Source organism: Chiloscyllium plagiosum, chromosome 29 (assembly GCF_004010195.1).
Source record: "Chiloscyllium plagiosum isolate BGI_BamShark_2017 chromosome 29, ASM401019v2, whole genome shotgun sequence".
Classification (NCBI taxonomy): domain Eukaryota; kingdom Metazoa; phylum Chordata; class Chondrichthyes; order Orectolobiformes; family Hemiscylliidae; genus Chiloscyllium; species Chiloscyllium plagiosum.
The window spans coordinates 22,619,182-22,639,978 of NC_057738.1; the positions used below are offsets into that span (position 1 = coordinate 22,619,182).

The 20,797-nt window shown below is 42.5% G+C and overlaps 1 protein-coding gene across 1 annotated transcript in view; it reads right to left on the bottom strand.

Annotated features, from left to right (window-relative positions):
- The window catches only part of LOC122564270 (collagen alpha-6(VI) chain-like), a 106,646-nt gene that overhangs the window by 25,754 nt on the left and 60,095 nt on the right, over window positions 1–20,797 (bottom strand). The window contains exons 22-25 of the mRNA XM_043718945.1: window positions 14,655–14,690; window positions 11,905–11,967; window positions 9,568–9,630; window positions 577–639 (exon numbers count right to left, since the gene is read on the bottom strand). Coding sequence (XP_043574880.1) covers window positions 577–639; window positions 9,568–9,630; window positions 11,905–11,967; window positions 14,655–14,690 — 225 coding nt within the window. The remainder of the gene's footprint in view (window positions 1–576; window positions 640–9,567; window positions 9,631–11,904; window positions 11,968–14,654; window positions 14,691–20,797) is intronic.

Below are 20,797 nucleotides of genomic sequence, written 5' to 3' on the forward strand. Positions count from 1 at the left end.
ACGTTCGAGGGCACAAGCAACTCAATTGGCATTATATTAAATCGTAAACACACACCAATTCCATATTTAGTTTATCCGTTCACAAATCTTACCATGCTCTTAGCACCCCCTGTGACTGCCAGCAGTATTGCAACTGTTCTATCCATTTGCCTGCAGCAACTAAAGGCAGTACCTCTGCAGCAAACTGGTTCCATTCTGAATGTAGGCTCACTAGTTGAATTGTACACAAGTCTGAATGCAATACCAGACAGCGTAAAGCAGTTGTTTGTCAAGTACAGGAATTTTTTTATACATCGTGTCTTTAGAATTGCACCCCTGTATGGGATCACGTTCGTAAATACAAGCATTCATAACTCGGAAGTTCACAAATTGGAGACCCTCTGTACTTTGTAAATACAAAAAGCCATTCGTAAAACTCATAAAAGGGATTGTTACTTCAGATTTGGTTAAGTGACCTACGTCAGAAGGTGAGTTTGGATTCAGGGGAAATTGTTCCTTCTGAGTTTTTCAGTTGACCTGTTTAGAAGCTCCATTTTACCAAGTATCAATTAACACCTACGAGATTGTTCCACATACCCTTTGCCCTTGGAGCCCTTGGCTGCCTTTGGCACCCCTGAAGCCAAGCAATCCGGGTGTACCCTGAAACACAAGGAAATAACGCGAAAAATAAATCAACTGTTGGTCAACCAGGCATCAACAATTAGAATTTATATAAAACCTTTCATTTGGCAAAACACCCCAAAGTGCTTCACAGGAACATAATCAAATTGAAATGTGAGACTGAATCACAAAGACATATTGGGACAATTTACTAAAATAATTGGTTAAAGGGTTGGATTTAAAGGAGCATCTTAAAGGATTAAACAGAGAGAGATCTAGGGACAGAATTCCAATGCCGAAGGCCTTAGCAGCTTAAGAACTTGGACAAATGGTGAAATAATTAAGCTCAGCACTGAAAGGGTAAGGAGAGGTATATTGGAGGTCAGGAGATTATGGTAATAGGGAAGGGGAAGAACATGGAGGAATTTGAAAAGAAGGATGAGCATTTTAAAATGGTAGCTTTGCCAGTGTAGCTCAGTGAGTGATGAGTGAGCTCGACTCGGTGCCAGTTAGCACAGGGGCGGCAGAGTTTTCTATGATGTGAAGTCTACAGAGAAGGTTAAAATTGAGACACTGTCCAGGAATAAGGTGGAATCGGCAAGTTTAAAAATGATAAAAGAATCAGTGAGGGTTTCAGTAGATTCAATAAAACCATAAGATACAGGAGTGGAAGCAAGGCCATTTGGCCCATCGAGTCCACTCCACCATCATGGCTGATGGGTATTTCAATTCCAGTTACCTGCACACTCCCTGTAGCCCTTAATTCTTTACGAGGTCAAGAATTTATCAATCCACTGTGCTCCGTGGCAATGAATTCCACAGGCCCACCACTCTCTGGCTGAAGAAATGACTCCTCATTTCCGTTCTAAATTGGCACCCTCTAATTTTAAGGCTGTGCCCATGGGTCCTTGTCTCCCTGCCTAAGGAAACAACAGATGAGCTGCAGCAGGGTCAAACTTCGAGTTGTTAAGGCGCTGAAGAGAGGCCATCATAATGATGATGGTTTGTCTATGGGATCACAAAGTTACCTTGACGGCAAATGTAACACAAGCTTAGGAACATTCTAGGTTCATCTCATACACTTGGCACGTTGAGGGATGAAGTCAGTGGGCTTGGATTGAAGATTGCGCCTGGAAACAAATGGCTCCAGTCTGCCCAATTTTCACAGTGATTTTCTGCTCATCCAGAGTTAGATGTCAGATGAGTAGTCTAATAACATGACAATAATGGAGGAGTGAGATGGTTTTGTGGTTTAGCTGAGTGCCTTCAGCATACAGGTGCAAACTGATGCCACATTTTCAGTTGATGGCATTGAATCAACCTTTAGATGAGAAAGAAGAGGGCACCAATGGGAGATATTTGAGGCACTCCAGAGATAATGGCACAAGAATAAGAGAAGCTGTTGCAGATGATTCTCTTACAAAGAAAGGAACAAAGTAAGGGAAGTTCTTCCCACCTAGCCAATAAAGATGTAGCATTGGAAATGGTCAATTTTGTCAAAGATAAATCAAGAAGGGTGTGGGAGGTTAGCAAAGACTGTCATTTGTGCCTTTAGTGATGACCAATTTCCATACTGTGCAAGGGCTAGACACTACTCTGCAAATATTCCATCATTTGGGCCATTTGCATTTGACAGAAACAGCAGTGTACATTTTTAATAACAGGCCTGTCAATTAAATAATTACTTTTTTGCCTGGGGTCTCAGTAGTATTGAAGGGAACTGAGAGAAGAGCAGTGTACTTAGGGAGACCTGTTGTCATTTTCCCCCACTACTGGCTACAGAGTAAAAATTTAGAAGTTACAGATTGAGGCAGATTGAGTGCAATCTTGAACAAAGTGCAGGAGGTCAGATGAGTGAGAGTTATCTTAATTCTGTTATTTAATTGTCTTTACATTTCACATTCAACTGAGATCTGCTACTTACCTTTTTAATTTTATCCAGGCTTAAGCAAAGGAATGTAACTCTTCACTGAAGATCAGTTCAGTTAGTTATAAAGTCATAGAGATGTACAGCACGGAAACAGACCCTTTGGTCTATCACATCCATGCAGACCAGATATCCTAAATTAACCTATTTGCCATCTTATCCCTCTAAACCCTTGCTATTCATATACCTGTCCGAATGCCTTTTAAATATTGAAATTGTACTAGCCTCCACTACTTTCTCTGGCAGCTCAGTCCATACACGCACCACCCTCAGTGTGAAAACGTTGCCCCTTAGGTCCCTTTTCAAGCTTTGCCCTGGTACCCTAAACCTATGCCTCTAGTTGTGGACTCCCCCGTCCCAGGGAAAAGACCATGTAAATTAAAGAAATTGACTTAAACCTTTTCTTTTTGTAGTTGAGGTTGAGCTAAGTTGAGCATATGAATATAGAGCCCTCAGTGACCTTAGCACTGAGTGTGACTTTAAACACTGTTCTGAGATTTGGGTAAGGATTTAGAGGAAGGAAATGCTTTGTTTTTAACTAATTAATTTCCTCTGTAAGAATTGCCTTTTGCTCTACTACAATGGAAAAATCAACCTCACAAGAGGTTATAACCAAACTCTGATCCTAAAAGTTTACATTGTACGGGAAAGGTCGCAAGGTTAATTGGAATAAAAATAGAATAGTTGATTATAAAAAATTAAGGATGCCAAGACAGATGGTATATCACGGCTGCAGCATGTTGGAGCCCATTTGCCTGTATGATCCAAACCTGCAGTTAAGTGGTTCAAAGAGTTCAGCTCAGAGTCATTGAGTTGAAGGACAAGCTGCAGATCATCAACACAAGCAATACATTAGAGTGAGGGTTATCTAGCTATTTGGTACCAGGAGGTAGTCACACTCCTTAGGTTAGATTTGGAGATGCTGGTGTTGGACTGGGGTGTACAAAGTTAAAAATCACAGGTTATAGTCCAACAGGTTTAATTGGAAGCACTAGCTCCACTTGATGAAGGAGTGATGCTCCGAAAGCTAGTGCTTCCAATTAAGCCTTAGGATAGGATCTTCTGTGCAGGTACTGAGGGATTGTGTCTGCAGCTAAAGGAAACCAGAAGGCAGGAGTACAGCTGTCTCAGCCTTTGTAACTGCTCAATAGGTTTAAGGTTCTTTCAACTTGTTGGGATTAGAATGTGGGCTGTGGGCTGGAATGGTTAACAGACTGTGGCACCACACAGGTGGTGGGGGGAGGGAAAAGGATCATCATTGACTGAAGGATAATACAGTGTTGACACCGTTCTCTAGAGCAAAGAGCTGAAACTGTATTGCCGCTGCTAGGGTTCATGACACCTGCTTAGGGCTGGACAGGAACTAATAACCAAAGGGTGAGCATCCAATTGTTATGGTCCATCGAGGTACCAATGACAAAGCAAGAACTTCTGCAACAGCAAGAATCAAGAAGCAAAACTCTGAAGTGATGATCTCTGGATTATTACCTGAGCCACGTGCAAATTGGCTTTGGGCAAATAGGATCAGAAATAAATGCATGTCTGGGAGGGTAGAAGTGTGTTCCACATCATAAGGTGCTGGTACCAGGGCCTGGGAAAGTGGAGATTGTACCATTGCAATGTCCTAAACTGGAACCATGCTGGGACCAGTATTCTAACAAGCCGCATGAGCAAAATAAAAAGGGTTTTAGGTTAAACAGCCAGGAGACGAGGAATCATAATTTTGATTCTTTGCTAAATCAAAGAAACTCCTGTCCCAGCTGGATTCTTGGAGATCTTGACAGGGTAGATGCAGGGACGTTGTTGCCCCTGGTGACAGAAACCATATACTCGGAGTAAAGGGTCACCCAGTTAGAACAGAGATGAGGATGAATTTCTTCCATTGCAGGTTAATGAATCTGTAGAACTCTTTACCACAAAGGGCTGTAAAGGTTGGATCGTTGTATATATATTTAAGGTTAAGATAAGACAAATTTTGAGTTAGTAAGGGAACCAAGAGTAATGGGAAAAGGCAAGAAAGAAGAGTTGAAGATTATAAGACTAACCTCATGGAATGGCGGAGCAGACTCGATGGGCCAAAGAGCCTAGTTCAGCTTGTACGTCGCAGTCTTATGATCTTAACAGCACATTGTAATGACAACCAAAGAGCAGGCCATACTAGACTGGCAGAATGAACGATTGGAGAAAAAGAGAGATAATATTTCAGATCTGGTATGGCTTTTCTTCAGAATTAGCTGACTAGTTAAGAGATATTGACTAGTTCAGAAGAAGAGTCATACTGCACTCGAAATGTTAACTCTATTTCTCTCTCTCTCTACAGATGCTGTCAGAAATGCTGAATTTCTCCAGCATGCTCTACTGTTCCAGCTTCCCAGCATCCACAGCATTTCGCTTTTATTCAGGTGAGATAGTTGATGTGTTGGTCTTAATTTTCCAAATTTTACTTGATTCAGAGAAGGTTCCATCAATTACAAAGAAGTAAATGGAACATTTTATTAAGAGAAGGGACACAGAAAACAGAATTCTTCAGTTTAAATCCCTTAACATCTATTATCAGGAAAATATTAGATGTCTTAATTAAAGAAGCTACAGCATTTGGAAATGGCATTTAGAAAAACTCAAAAGTAATCAGACATATCCAAATTGTTTTCGTCAATGGCAAATAATGTTTGACTAATTTATTGAAGCTCTTGGAAGAAGTAACAAGTGCTATGGATAAAGGGGCACTGTGCAATTAACAGACTAAGATTTCCAGAAGACATTTAATAAGGGGTCACATCAAAGAGTTATTATGGAAAATAAAAGCTCATGGGATTGGTAGCAACATTTTGGTAGAGTGGGAGGGGGAGTTAAAGTGTTCAGCCACAGGGTGGTAGGATTGGTTGGTGCAGATGTCCCAGATATGTTCTCTGAAAAGATCTGGAAGTAGTTGTCCTGTCTCCCCAGTGTACAGGAGACTACATCAGGTGCAATAGATACAGTAGATGACATTTATGGAAGTACAGGTAAATTTCTGCTGGATGTGGAATGATCCTTTGGGGCCTTCAAAGGATGTGAGCAGAGAGGTGTGGGCGCAGGTTTTGCACTTATTGCAATGGCAGGGGAAGTTGCCGGGAGTGGGGTGTGGGCTGGTGGGGGGCATGGATCCGACAAGGGAGTCGTGGAGGGAATGGTCTCTCCGAAATGCTAATCAGGGTGGGGAGGGAAATATATCCCTATGGTGGGGTCTGCTTGTAGGTGGTGGAACTGGTGGAGGATGATGCAATGTATATTGAGGTTGGTGGGGGCAGAAGGTGAGGACCGTTGGGTTCCATCCTTGTTGCATTGAGGCAGGTGTGATTCTAGGGGGGAGGTACGGGAAGTGGAGGAGATGCGCTGGAGGACATCATCAACCACATGGGAGGGGAAAATGTGGTCTTTGAAGAAGGCTATCTGGCATGTTCTATGGTGGAACTGGTCATCTACGAACAGATGCAGTGAGGCAGAGGAATTGGGAATAAGGGATGGCATGTTTACAGGGGCAGGGCGGGAGGAGGTGTAGTCCAGGTAGCTGAGGGAGTCAGTGCGTTTGTAGTCGATATCCGTGGTCAGTTGGCCACCGGAGATGGAGATGGAGATGGAGAGGTCCAGGAAGGGGAGGGAGGTGTCCAAGATGGTCCAAGTGAATTTGACGTTGGGATGAATGGTGTTAGTGAAGTTGATGATCTCTTCAACCTCCTCGTGGGAACATGAGGTAGCGCCGATAGAGTCATCGATGTAGCAGAGGAAAACATGGGGAATGGTGCTGATGTAGCACCTGGAGGAGGAATGTCTCATCTTCCGCTTTGAGACCCTGAAACCACATGGGATTAATGTGGATTTCACCAGTTTCCCCATTTCCCCTCACCCCACCTTATCCCAATCCCAACCTTCCAACTCGGCACTGCCATCTTGATCTGTCCATCATCCTTCCCATCTATGTACTCCAACTTCCTCTCCAACCTATCATCTTCTCCCCTACCTTCATCTACCTATCGTATTCTCAGCTACCTTGTCCCCAGCCCCACCCTTCCCATTTATCTCTCAGCCCCCTGACCCACAAGCCTCATTCCTGATGAAGGGCTTGTGCCTGAAACGTCGATTGTCCTGCTCCTCAGATGCTGCCAGACCTGCTGTGCTTTTCCAACACCATACTCTTGACTCTGATCTCCAGCATCTGCAGTCCTCACTTTCTCCTAGTAGGCATAAATGGCTATTTTGTTTTCTGATTGGCATGATGTAACATGTGGTGTGCCATAGGGATCAGTCCCCTGTCCTCGAGTTTTTAACAATATCCATAAATGACTTTGATAAAGGGACCAAAGATAGGATGGATAGATAATTTAACGATGACACCAAGATAGCTAAGACAGCAAAACTGTAAAGAAGTTACAAAAGACATACAGTTGAATTAAACGAATAGGCAAAAATTTAGCAAATGTAGTATAATGTGGGGAAATGTGTAGTTGTCTATTTTGGACAATCATCCATTTTTAGGTGAGGTTGCACAAGCTAAGTTTGTGTCCCCTGGAGATTACAGCAATAAGAGTGGGTGCATTGATCTGCAACATGCTGAGGAGTATTGACAGCTCGATGTAGAAAGGAGATTTCCTCATGTGGGAAATCTAGACCTCGGGAAAACCGTTCAAAAATATGGAGTTGCCTATTTAAGACAAAGATGAGGACGCCATTTTTTACAAAGAGTGGTGAGAGCATTTGGAAGACTTCAACAAAAGATGGTGGAAGCAGAATGTTTGAATATTGTTAAAGCAGAAGTAGACAGATTCTTATTTAGCAAGGGGGTGAAAGGCAGGTTGGGATGTCTAGTCATCAGATCAGCTTTAAGCTTAGTGAATTGACAGAGAAAGCTCAAGTGGCCTATTCCTGTTCCTAATTTACAAGTTCATGTGTCAGTACGTTCATAAAAGTCGTAAATATTCACATTATCATGATAGAAAATATGTTGTTAACAAGTGCTTTCTGGCAGATCCTTTCAGTGAAGGTCTGCCAATAGGTCAGCTACTATTTCAAGGAATCTTTGTCCAAAACCAATAAAACACTGCCTTCTGGGACAATATTACTTCAGATGTCAACTTAGAGTAAACATAGCATTGTCATTTTAAAATGACAAAGAGCATCTGTTCTTTCTGATTCTTTTTCTTTCTTTCCATAATTCTCCACATCCATCCAAAAAGAAATTAGTGACACTTAAATACTTTGACCAATAACTTCACCAGTTATCTGAAAAGGAAGTAGGTGTTAACAACAAATAAATTTCAATCAAAGATTTACTGCTGATAAAAAGAACATTTTTGTTCTCACACTTGGGAATCTCCGGCTTGGCGGAAAGGATCAGACAACTGTCTCACACTATGCCAGATTTTATTCTTGGATGAAGTCAATAGAAGTCTGAAATAAACACAGAAAATGCAGGAGAAACTCAGGAGTTCTAGCAGCATCTGTGGAGAGAGAAACGGAGTTAACATTTCATACCCAGTATGCCTCTTCATTACTGACTGACTCTTATCCTCATTCACTGCATCCATTGCTCTCGATGTAGTCTTCTCTACATCAGGGAACCAAGCGCCAACTCGCAGAGCGGTTCAGGGAACATCTCTGGTCCGCACGCACCAAAAAAACCCCACTGCCCTGTGGCTGACCACTTCAACTTCCCCTCACACTCTCCCAAGTACATGCAATTCCTGGCACTCTTCCACCACCAAATCAAAGCCACCTGCCAAGTGGAGGAAGAACGCCTCATCTTCCACCTCAAGACCCTTCAACTACACAGCATCAACATTGACTTCACCAGTTTCCAAATCTCCCCTCCCCCACCTCATCCCAGATCCAACCTTTCAACTCAGCACCACTCTCTTGACCTGACCTATCTGTCTAACTTCTTACTCACCTATCTGCTCCACCCTCCCCACTGACCCATCACAATCACTTCCCACCTGCATCTACCTACCTCCTTCCCACCTACCTTCACCGCAGCCCCAACCCCTCTATTTATTTCTTAGCCCCTTCCCCCTCCACATTCTTGATGAAGGGCTAATGCCCAAAACGTCGACTCTCCTGCTCCTCAGATGCTGGCTGACTGTGCTTTTCCAGCACCACACTTTTCGACTCTTAAATACTTTGATAGTGAATGTCACCAGTGATCTCCAAACAAAACAGGTCTTCTGAATGAGCTGTAAATAAATGCCTTTTCAATACGTATCATTCTTCTTTCAGTTCTGACAAATCTTACCGGACTCAAAATGTTAACTCTGTTTTTCTCTCCACAGACCTGCTGAGTTTTTCCAGAATTCTATGTGTTTGTTTGAAACTGGAATCAGGTCAGGTGCAAAAATGTCACAATTACAGCTGCCCTTCCAGCCCAAAGATGTGACAACTTTTCACTTTCATTGCCTCAACTTATATTAGTGAGCTACTTGCTGGATAACACTCTTTTTGCTGATTAGGAGGTTGTGGGTTCAAGCCCCACTCCAGAAACTAAAGCATGAATGTCTAGGCTGACAATACAAACAGGACAGAGGACCGTTGCTCATGTTGACGGTGCTCCATCTGTCCTCCCTGAAACAGTGTATTTGGCCATTTATCTCCGTACTTCTGCGACATCTGTACTTCCTTTGTCATGTTTTGTGATGTTTAATACAGTAAAAGGTGCTCTAAAGTGTAAGTCCTTTACTTTCTCGGCAAGAAATAATCATTTGGCCCATCGTACTCAGGTCAGTCACTACGATGTATCAAAGTAATCTCACCCTCAAACATGTAATTTCAAGGAGGGTAAAAAGACCTCAACATAATCAAGGATAGGTTAATAAGTTGTTAGCCAACTCTTGACAGCAACTAAGCCTCATTAACCCACTAATCCTACAATTCCTAGCTCTCAGGAAATTTGCTTTCTTTGACTTGAAATGCCTTGGGAACCAGTCCTGAAATTTTGAGAAATACAACTTTGAATCTAAAGCCACTAGACAGTGCAATCATATGTTGACACATTTAAAACTCTTACTAACCGGGATCCCTGGTAATCCTTGCTCTCCTTTTACTCCTTTCAATCCAACAGTTCCTGTAGATCCCTGGAAAATAATTAAAGGTTCTTAACATATGAAGTAAACCAGTCAAAATCTAACCTATAGGTTATGGCTCAGGTGGGGAAATGTTTGATTTCTCACATTGTTGGAAAACATCATACAACGTCAAATGAGACACCACTTCTCAGTCTCCTGACTTTTCCTGTATCAATATTGTCCATTATCAATAAAAATAAATACAGTGCCTACCTATAAACCAAAAATAAAAATAACTGACTGAGAATTCACTAACATCAATATCAGCACTAACAAATGAGTTAATAAATGGAAGCTATATTTAAACATTTTCACTACCAGTTCAGCTACTCCTTTTTGTGATTATGAATGTCTCCAAGATTTGAGTCAGGAACAATTGCTCTGACATTGAAGTATTGCAAACTAAATGGTATAATTATAAACAGAGATACTGCTGGAACAGAGAGATAAATCTTTTGAAGGAAACAGAAAAAGTTCTAAAAGCTGTTTTAAAAACAAGCATATGGAATCATCAACTTTCTAAATCTAGACATAGGGGAAGATCTATGGGCTCTGCCAAGATCGAGAACAAAGAGAGGGTTCAAATATAGTTGCACCAGCCAATGTACCAACCAATGTGCCTGTTTCCTGACCCCATTCTCAGTGTGAGTCCTTTTGATCGAGGGAGGTTCAGGACTTACAGGGCTGCCAATGTCAGTTCTAAAACCTTTGTTAAAAGTGAGGAATGAAAGCTGAGGGGGACCATCTGGTTGGTCCAAAGTTTTCCAACACAGTGGCACACGCCCAGCAACAGATCTCTTTTCCAACTGGGTGCAGGTCCAACCAAAGGCTGCCTTTACAAGAATTCCCCTGTGCACTTCCCCATGTAACGATGCTCCCCCAACCCCCAATGCTGTTTTGTCCAACCCCAAGATTACAGATTTGAGGTAACTGGCAAAAGAATTAGAAGGGCAATTAAAACAGTAGAAATTGTAATGATCTGAAATGCATTGTGTAAAAGGGCAGCACAGTGGCTCAGTGGTTACCATTGTTACCAGGGACCCAGCTTCCATTCCAGCCTCGGGTGACTTTGAAAACTCCACAGACATTCTCCCCATATCCAAGTGGTTTTCCTCTGGGTGCTCTGGTTTCCTCCCACAGTCCAAATGTGTGTAGTTTGGGTGGATTGGTCATGCTAAGTTGCCCACAGTGTCCAAGGATGTGTAGATTAAGTGAATTAGCCATGGGAAATGCGGAGTTACAGAGATAGGGCCGGGGTGGGTGGGTAGAGGTGGAGGTGGGTGGGTCTGGATGGGATTCTCTGGGGTGGGTCTGGATGGGATGCTCTGTGGTGGGTCAGAGTGGACTCAATGGACCAAATGGCCTGCTTTCACACTTTATGGATTTCATGATTGATTGATTCCATGAAGGCTGTTTGATAGTAGTTGTCATATTAAGGTGAAAAATGCAGAGCTGTGAGGATTTTCTTTTACAAAAATCTTGAGATCTTTGCTTGTGCAATTTTAATTAACAGCCAGACGGTGCTGTGTCTTTTGTGAAAACATAGGCAAAAGTGAGTACTGCAGATACTGGAGATTAGAGTCGAGAGTATGGTGCTGGAAAAACACAGCAGGTCAGGCAGTATCGGAGGAGTTGGAAAATCGACGTTTCGGGCAAAATCCCTTCATCAGCCCTTCTGGATGAAGGGCTTTTGCCCAAAATGTGGATTCCCCTGCTCCTCGGATGCTGCCTGATCTGCTGTGCTTTTCCAGCACCCCACTCTCGACTCTTGTGAAAATATGCTGATTATCCTTTTAATTAAGGCAGTGAGAAAGAAAATGGAGAGGGAAATCAGATTGCAGGAATAAAGCATGCCTCAACTCTTAATGTGAAACAATCTGACTATAATCCAAAGTCAACACCTTACTTCACCTGTGCTTTACTTCAGTTTGTTATTTTATTAAATTTATTCACTTGAACCAGGGACCAAATTACATTTTCATCACCTCAAATTTGATAACCAGGGAAACAAATAATATTCTTAAGCATCATAAATTGGAATTTCTGTAGTCAGGCCACTTCTGGACTCTATCCCATACTTAACCAATAGGGGTAAATCAAGAAACATGCTGACAAGCAAAACAAAATAGGATCCAACTTTAGAGGAACAGTTCAAGTCAGAATCTCATCAATCTTAACTGATAAAAGCCTCAGAGAGATTTAGACTTGCAAATTAGCTATTCAGTTCATACAAATCTAACCAAACAGCATTTCTAGAAGATACATTAGAAAATGCAAATGTACCTGTTGGCCATGGAGTCCAGAGGGCCCAATGGATCCTGGGTAACCAGAAGGTCCCCTGACACCCTGTAAAAGGAAATTTCAATATTAATGAGGGAATTAAAAGCTGTTTTCAATGAGATTCAAAGCCAATGGAGAAGCTCAGATATGCTTCTTGGGAACTGCATTTATTGATAAGTACTGAAATCGTATCGGCAAGAATTACCAGGGGATGGACTCTCATGGCCTTCTAGCTGGAAGTTAGTGTCATATTCTGCTTCCTTGAGGAAGGGTCATATCCAAAACGTTGACTTCTCCTGCTCCTGATGCCGCCTGGCTTGCTGTGTTCTTCCAGCCTCCTACCTGTCTAATTTGGATTCCAGCATCTGCAGATTTGTTTTGTCCATGTACTGTACAGATGGGCGGCCGGAAGTGCAATTTACATGCGCTTCTCTCAATTTTAGTTCTTAACATGCCAGTAAGAGCAATAATTGGTGATAACTTGATTCTACCACATTATACTTAACAGATTAATACTTACTTCCTCAAGCAAAATTTATCAAAGTTTCAGGTTAATATTGACCAGCTCAAAATTGACCTCTATCATTAAATCTTCATCATCTCCTGAATAGCAGATATTCTCAGAGTAATAGTAGATATTCTCAGGGACGGCATGGTGGCTCAGTGGTTAGCACTGCTGCCTCACAGTGCCAGGGTTCAATTCCCACCTCAGGCAACTGTCTGTGTAGCGTTTGCACATTCTCCCTGTAACTGCGTGGGTTTCCTCCCAAGGTCCAAAGATGTGCCGGTCAGGTGAATTGGTCTTGCTAAATTGCCCATAGACTTAGGTATAATGGGAGGATCGGTGTGGATTAATTGGGCCGAAGGGCCTGTTTCCACACTGTAGAGAATCTAATCTAATATTTTGCAATTCATTTCTCCAAATACTGATTCAATACTGCAATATTTTGGTGAGGTAGTGGGGAAAGGGGCATTAAGTTTTATTAACCTGCCTCATAGAAAACAGATGCAACTAGATCAGCTGCTTGTTTTTCAGCCTGAAGATCTTACTTTCTTTTCAATACAGGTGCAATATCAGGCAGCCACGCTACTAAATCGAGATGGTCACGTTAAAACAACAGTAGTTTTCAATGTGACAATCTTTCACCTACTTTTGACTTCAGTGGGGATAAAGACTTTGATTGATCTGAGTGTTTTCCTGTTGCATCCACAGCATAATCTGTAATCTTATACTGGTTCCAGTTTATGTGGACCAGGATGTGTTAAACTGCACAATGGTAATGTATGTTTTAGGCATGAGACAAAAAAGTTCTGTATTTAAATAAATGTTTTAACGATAATCAGTTTATTTTAGTTTACTCATGGAATGTAGTTATATGGGGATCACTGGCTTGGCCAACACTTATTGCCCATCCTTAGTTGCCCTGTTGAAAGTGAACTGTCTTCGAGCCACTGCAGGCTAAGAGTAGAAATATGTGGTTATAAAAGATCCTGTCCACTTATTCAAAGAATGGGAGTGTTCTCCCTATTAGCCTGGCCATTATTTATTCCTCAAACAACAACTGAAACAGATGAACTCTTCATTATCTAATTCCTGTGGAACATTTCCAAGTCCAAATTGACTGGCCATGTTCTGCCTTTTAACAGTGACTACACATCAAGAGTCACTCATTGAATGCATTGTACTGTGGATAAACTGGTGTCATCACAGACACTGTATATATGCAAATTCTTTCTATTGCTTTTTACAGGTAAAGTAACAATGTCTTTAGTAGTCATCCGGAGTCAGTGTACATCTGGGTAAAGCACATTCTCACCAAGACGAGGGCACAGAAAGCTAGAAATCATCTTCTAATCTAATCTAGTTCTAATCCAATCAATACCCAACATCTCTCACCATGTTATCTCCAATTATTAGGGCACTCCAGAAAGCCTGATTAAATGGGTTCCTTTTTAAAGATAAATTCACTTCCTCTGGGAGAAAGGCATCTACAAGGGAATGGAATCTCTTTAAATTAATTGTGTTGTGGCCAGATGAGGGGAATGGAGAAAGGCAGCCAGTTCATTTCTCCTAATTTGGGAGCACAGCAATTTGGCATATCCCACCCCGAATCATACAAAATTGGTGTCTGGTTGCAGCACCCTGCATAGTGAGTGCTGAGTGAACTTTGATGTCATGTTGTTCAGTTGTAGTGGATGACTCTAACCCGTTGCAGATATTCAAACTAAAATTACATGCCACTCCCAATTCTCTTTCGATATGCTCATAACTAAAAAGGCTAAATTCCAGGAGAGAAGACTATGTTGAAAATTCCAACCCCACCAATCACCAGGTCCCTGTGCTCTGCTCAGCTTGCTGAGCTGAGCGAGGATGGCCTGAAACTTTCAGCAGAGACCTCAGCATCCTGAAAACTAGGAAAGAGCATGTAATTGTATTGCAGGTTGCATATAAAATATATTGTCAGAGGGAGAGGGAGAGAGGAAAAGAGAAAGAGGGAGAGGTGAGTGGGGAAGAGGGGAGAGAGAGGGAGAGAGAGCAAGAGAGAGTGAGAGTGTGAGAGAGAGGAAGGGGAGTGGGGGAGAAGAGAAGGAGAGAAAGTGAGGGTGGGTGATGATGTGATGTTGATCAGGAAATGTTGTCATGGTATTAGCAACAGCTATCCATCATCTTGAATCCAGACAAGCTGTCATGTAACAAATCTTGTTATTTATCTTATTAAATGTTATTAAACTCAATGAAGCTATCAACTCACCGTTTTACCCACAAGTCCTCTCCGGCCAGGTCGCCCCTTGAACAAAGCAAAAACCAATTTGTTTTTAGCTAGCTGACAACTTCTAATGGATTGAAATATAATCACATAATGAAAATGGCTAAAGAATGGAAGTGTTCCAATATATTGCAGTTTATCTAAAATCAAAAACATATTCAATACTCACAACTAATCCAAATTGAAAACAATCATAACTTTTCTGAAATTTCCATTGTTATTACCATTAAATTTCATCAGAGCCAATTTTGTTTTGAAAGCCAGTAAAGACCAGGTTACAGATAATGAAGAACATTAAGTTCCAAACCATAGTGCCACGGAGCATCTTAATTATCTGTTTCATTGCATCTCAAAGAATTTGTCTTCAAAACTGGCAATACATTATTTCAATAAGCACCAGCCTCCATGCACAGTACTCAATGTTTTGAATTAAGGCTAACATATCACCAGGGAATACAGTTCATTGACAGACTGAGTGCTGAATGATATTTATTTTTGGCTAAGTCTGAATTGTATTGTGTTTTAATGGAGGGATTCCTGCCCATAGGGCCTAGTGGGTTTCCTTTTATTCTGTAAATAATTTTCCCCCATTAACTATCTAACTTTCCTCACATCCAATTCCCGTCCTATCTTTCCAAAAGCCATCCACAGAACAACTTGTCACTTTGGATATACCAAAATTCACGTGTCAGGTCTTTAAAAGGCCATTGGGCACCCAGACAAGTACAGGCCAGAACTGCCCTCCATGGCTCCCAACATTTATCATGGACATGACAGACAGACAGGGGATATTGGTAAACCATTTTACGGGCAGGAAGCTGGAGGTTCTGCTGGACAGCATGATGGAGAGGCAGGTCTTCCACTTCCCTTAGGATGAGCTGTAGAGGCCATGATACAAAACCATGCCAGCTGGATCGGAGGTTAACACACAGGTCAGTGCAGGTTCAGTCATCTGGTGAAATGCCCAGCATGGCAGGAAGAAGGCCAATGACCTTCTACACTCTGCCAGCTTACATGCCATAACCTTCTCTCCGATACCTCCCACTCTCACCAAAGCTAATGCTCTCCTGCTCTCATTAATGCCTGCAATGTCTTCCCTCATTCATTGTCGTCTGTGCTACCCCCTCATTCACTCAGAACACCTCCCCATCTGCACCAAAAACAATAGCCATGTCACTTTCATCTCCTTGAATACCTACGCTTCTCTTATCCCAGGAGGAAAGCAGCTCCCAAAAAAGGCATAAAGAATCAAGACTGTTGGGGGCCATACAACATTCAACTGTCCATCCCTTATGTAAAGAGTGCTCTGATTCTGACCACTCCAAGTGGCTAACTGATCATTTCCAAGCCCTTAATGATATCTAAGGCTGCCCTTGGCTCAATGAGTGAAAGTTGTCCTACAGACTTGACTGAAACCTGGTGACAAGGTCCCTTTCTTTGTGTGAGCACTGAATGGCAAATGTAAAGATGTAGGTAATATGGACCTGAAGTAGCAGTGTCAAAATTCAACAAGAGAATGCAAGGATGAGTGAATGCTGTGAGAACAAACAAAGAACCTGGAGATGCAGCCAGTCCATCAAATTTGTCCATGTCTCTGAGTAGACAATGTCCAGCATTACAATCATTGGACAAGCCATTGTACCCTGAGGTGCAGCATTGCAATGTAGAAGTGTCCTGTATGTGGGCCAGAAAAATGTCAAGAGACTGACACATGTTGCATACCAATGTAGATGTGGGGTGCATCTGACCAGTGCCCATGGTGTGTGCTCTGAAATTTCTTGCCTGGTAACCAACATGAAGGTCTTTTGGAGCAAGCAGCAAGCTGAATTCACGAGGGACATGCTCTGTTTTCCATGCCGAGTTTACTAGTTATCAAAATTGGCGCATCAACTCCAGTGACCCTTCTTCAAAACTGTTCTCTGATTAACCGTTAACTCTGATTTTTCTGCATAGATGATTGCAGACTGCTGAATTTTTCCAGCAATTTCTGTTTTCGTTTCAGGTTCTCAGCAACCTCAGTTCTTTCAGTTTTTCTTGTTGTCAAGATTGTTTGGTGAGTTTGGTAAAATGGAACGCTTAATATTAAGATTGTGAAGTGATTCCACCAACAGGGTGTTTAACAAAATTTAATCGTCATCCACTGACAACTCACTGCTACCTTGCGAGAATCTCACTGTTCCACTTGTGAAAAGCATGGAGCAAGTTGCTCCCAATGTCAAGATGGGCCTTGCTGGATTTCTCATCCAATTTTGCCCTAAATCTTGCTTTAACCCACATCACTCAGGCCCTTATAAGATTAGCTTTGGTGCAGGTTGGTAGCATTTCACTGGCAACACCTCCCTGACTAGTCTGCAAGGAGCTATCGGAAGGCAGAGCAGCAGCAGCAGCGCGGAGTGAGTATTAAACTCACAGAGCTAGGACAGTGCAGCCTAGTCTGCGGGGAGCAGTCAGTCAGAGGGAGGAACAGTAGCAACACAGAGTATAAAATTCACTGAGCTCGGGGAGTGTGGCCTAGTCTGCAGGGAGCAGTCAGAGGGAACAGTCAGAAGGAGGAACAGTAGCAGCACAGAGTGAGTATAAAACTGACTGAGATCGGGGAGCGTGGCCTAGTCTGTGGGAAATGGTGGGAAGGCAGACCAGCAGCAGCAAGGAGGGAGTACAGAACAACCTCGATTATCAGAATGAGACAGGCGGGGAATTTTTTGTTCGGATAATGGATAAAGTCTTTTACGGCACCTTGAGATCTTGTTCGGATAATCCAAAATCCAGATAATTCGTGTTTGGATAACCGAGTTTGTTCTATATAGAACTCACTGAGCTTGGGGAGCGTGGCCTAGTCTGCAGGGAGGGGCCAAAGGGAGAAACAGTAGCAACAGCAGCACGGAGTGAGTATAAAACTCACTGAGCTTAGATTACTTACAGTGTGGAAACAGGCCCTTCAGCCCAACAAGTCCACATCGACCCTCAGAAGAGGAACCCCCCCAAACCCATTCCCCTGCATTTACCCCTTTACCTAACACTACGGGCAATTTAGCATGGCCAATTCACCTAATCTGCACATTTTCAGACTGTGGGAGGAAACCAGAGTAAGCCCAAGCAGAGAATGTGCAAATTCCATACAGACAGTTGCCTGAGGTGGGATTTGAACCCAGGTCCAAGGCGCTGTGAGGCAGCAGTGCTATCCACTGTACCACCGTGCTACCAACTTAGGGAGTGAATATAAAACTCACTGAGCTCGGGGAGCATGGCCTGGTCTGTGGGGAGCAGTCAGAGGGAGGAACAGTAGCAGCACAGAGTGAGTATAAAACTCACTGAGCTCGGGGAGCGTGGCCTAGTCTGTGGGGAATGGTCGGAAGGCAGACCAGCAGCAGCAACAAGGAGGGAGTACAGAACAACCTCGATTATCTCAATGAGACAGGCAGGGAATTTTTTGTTCAGATAATGTATAACATTTTTACGGCACCTTGAGATCTTGTTCAGATAATCCAAAATTCAGATAATTCATGTTTCGATAACTGAGGTTGTTCTTTATAAAGCTCACTGAGTGCGACCTAGTCTGCTGGGAGAGGCCAGAGGGAGGAACAATAGCAGCAAGCAGCAGTATGGAATGAATATAAAACTCACTGAGCTCGAGAGTGAATATGAAACTCACTGAGCTCGGGGAGTAAGTATAAAACTCACTGAAGTCAGGGAGTGAGTATAAAACTCACTGAGCTCGGGAAGCGTGGCCTAGTCGGAGGGACAAACAGTAACAGCAGTAACACAGAGTGAGCATAAAACACATTCTCACTGCTAATAACACTGGACTGACATCACATGAATGCAGTGACCTGATTGGCTGGTAGGAAATCTGCAGTAAGGTTGAAAAAGAGCATAGCAGAGAAGTATAAGAAATTAATTAACTCATAAATTTATACAAGTTAATAAAGTAACCAATTGAGTGGAAATGGCTGGGCAGGTGATGTGCTGTAGCTGTATGATCCCATTGTGAACGGCAGTGACCACATCCGCAGCAAGTGTTAGTTGCTGGAAGAACTCTGGCTCAAAACTGATGAGCTGGAATCTGAGCTTCAAACTCTGCAGCACATCCAGGAAGGGGAGAGTTACCTGGACACTTTGTTTCAGGAAGCAGTCACGCCTGGTAGATTAAGTAATTCAAATTCAGTCAGTGATCAGGGACCACAGGGTGTGATTGCAGGTGAGGCAGGTAGGGGGATCCTGAGTTCAGGAATGGAGAAGCCTCAGCTTTTGACCTTGTCCAACAGGTATGAGGTACTTGCTTGCTGTGTGAATGAGGAAAAGGGCTGCGGGGAGGATGTGGCAGCTGACCACAGCACCATGGTGCAGGAGGCCATTCAAGAGGCAAGAGCAAAAAGACAAGTGGTAGTTATAGGGGATTGTATAACTAGGGGCATAGATCGTATCCTTTGCAAGCCGGATCGGGAGTCCTGCATTGTGTGTTGCCTGTCCGGTGCCAGGATGTCCAAATTGGTTTAGGGATAAGAAAATTAGGGAAGTAAGCATATGGCTAAGGGAGTGGTGTGAGAAAGAGGGGTTCCATTTCATGGGGCATTGGCATCGGTTTTGGAACAGGAGGGATCTGTACCAAAGGGACGGTCTCCACCTGAACCGTTCTGGAACCGGTGATCTAGCAAATAGGATAAAAACAGTGGTGATTAGGGAAAACAACAGAAAGTATGATGGTAAATGGAAAGGTTAGCATGTGTGCAGGAGAGTTTAACTACAAGACAGACTACGAAAGAAGTAAAAAGGAAGAAAAACTCAGGAGATATTATTACAGATGTTGGAAATCATGAGGTTATGAAAACCAGCATAAAGGTGCTTTACCTGAGTGCTCCTAACATTCGTAATGAGGTTGATGAGTTAACTGCACAAATCATTGCGAATGATTATAATTTAGTAACCATTACAGGGACATGGTTACAGGATGGTCACGACTGGGAGTTAAATATCCAGGGGTATCAGACTATTCAGAAGGACAGACAGGAAGGAAAGGGAAGTGGTATAGCTCTGATATTCAAGGACAACATCGGGGCAGTGCTGAGAGATGATATAGGTTCTATAGAGAATAAGTTGAATCCATTTGGGTGGAAACTAAAAATTCTAAGAAGAAAAAGACACTGATAGGTGCAGTCTATAGGCCACCAAATAATAATACCACACATTGGGGAGGGCAACAAGCAAAGAAATAACTAATGCCAGTAAAAATGGTATGACAATTATCGTGGGGGATTTTAATCTACATGTAGATTGGTCAAACCAGCTCAGTCAACGTAGCCTTGAGGAGGAATTCATTGAGTGTATCCGTGATACTTTTCTTGAACAGTATGTAATGGAACTGACAAGGGAGCAAGCTATCCTAGATCTGGTCCTGCGTAATGAGACAGGAATAATTAATGACCTCATAGTTAGGGATCCTCTTGGAAGGAGTGATCACAGTATGGTTGAATTTAGAATATAGCTGGATAGTGTGAAGGTAAAATCCAATACCAGGATCCTGTGCTTAAACATGGGGGACTACAATAGGATGAGGTAGGAGCTGGCTAAAGTAGACTAGAAACAAAGACTTTATGATGGGACAGTTGACGAGCAGTGGAGGACTTTCAAAGTAATTTTTTTAAAGTGCTCAGCAAAAGTATAATTCAGTGAAAAGAAAGGACTTTAAGAAAAGGGGTAATCTGCCATGGGTGTCTAAGGAATTAAGGGAGTCTATAAATTGAAAGAGAAGGCATAGATCAGCAAGAAACTAGAAAATTGGGAAAGATTTAAAGGTCAACAGAAAGCCACAAAAAGAGCTATAAAGAAAAGTAAGATAGAACATGAGAAAAAACAGAACATAAAGACAGATAGCAAAGGTTTGTTTAAATATATTTAAAAAGTGGCTAAACATTGGTCCTTTAGAGGACGAAGAGGCACATTTAGTCATGGGATATGATGAAATGGCCGAGGCATTGAATAGGTATTTTGTGTCAGTCTTCACAGTGGAGGACACCAATAACATGCCAGTAATTGACAAAGAGATGAAAGTAGGTGAGGACCTGGGAACAATCATTATCATGGAAGAGGTAGTGTTGGACAAGCTAATGGAGCTAAGGATAGACAAGTCT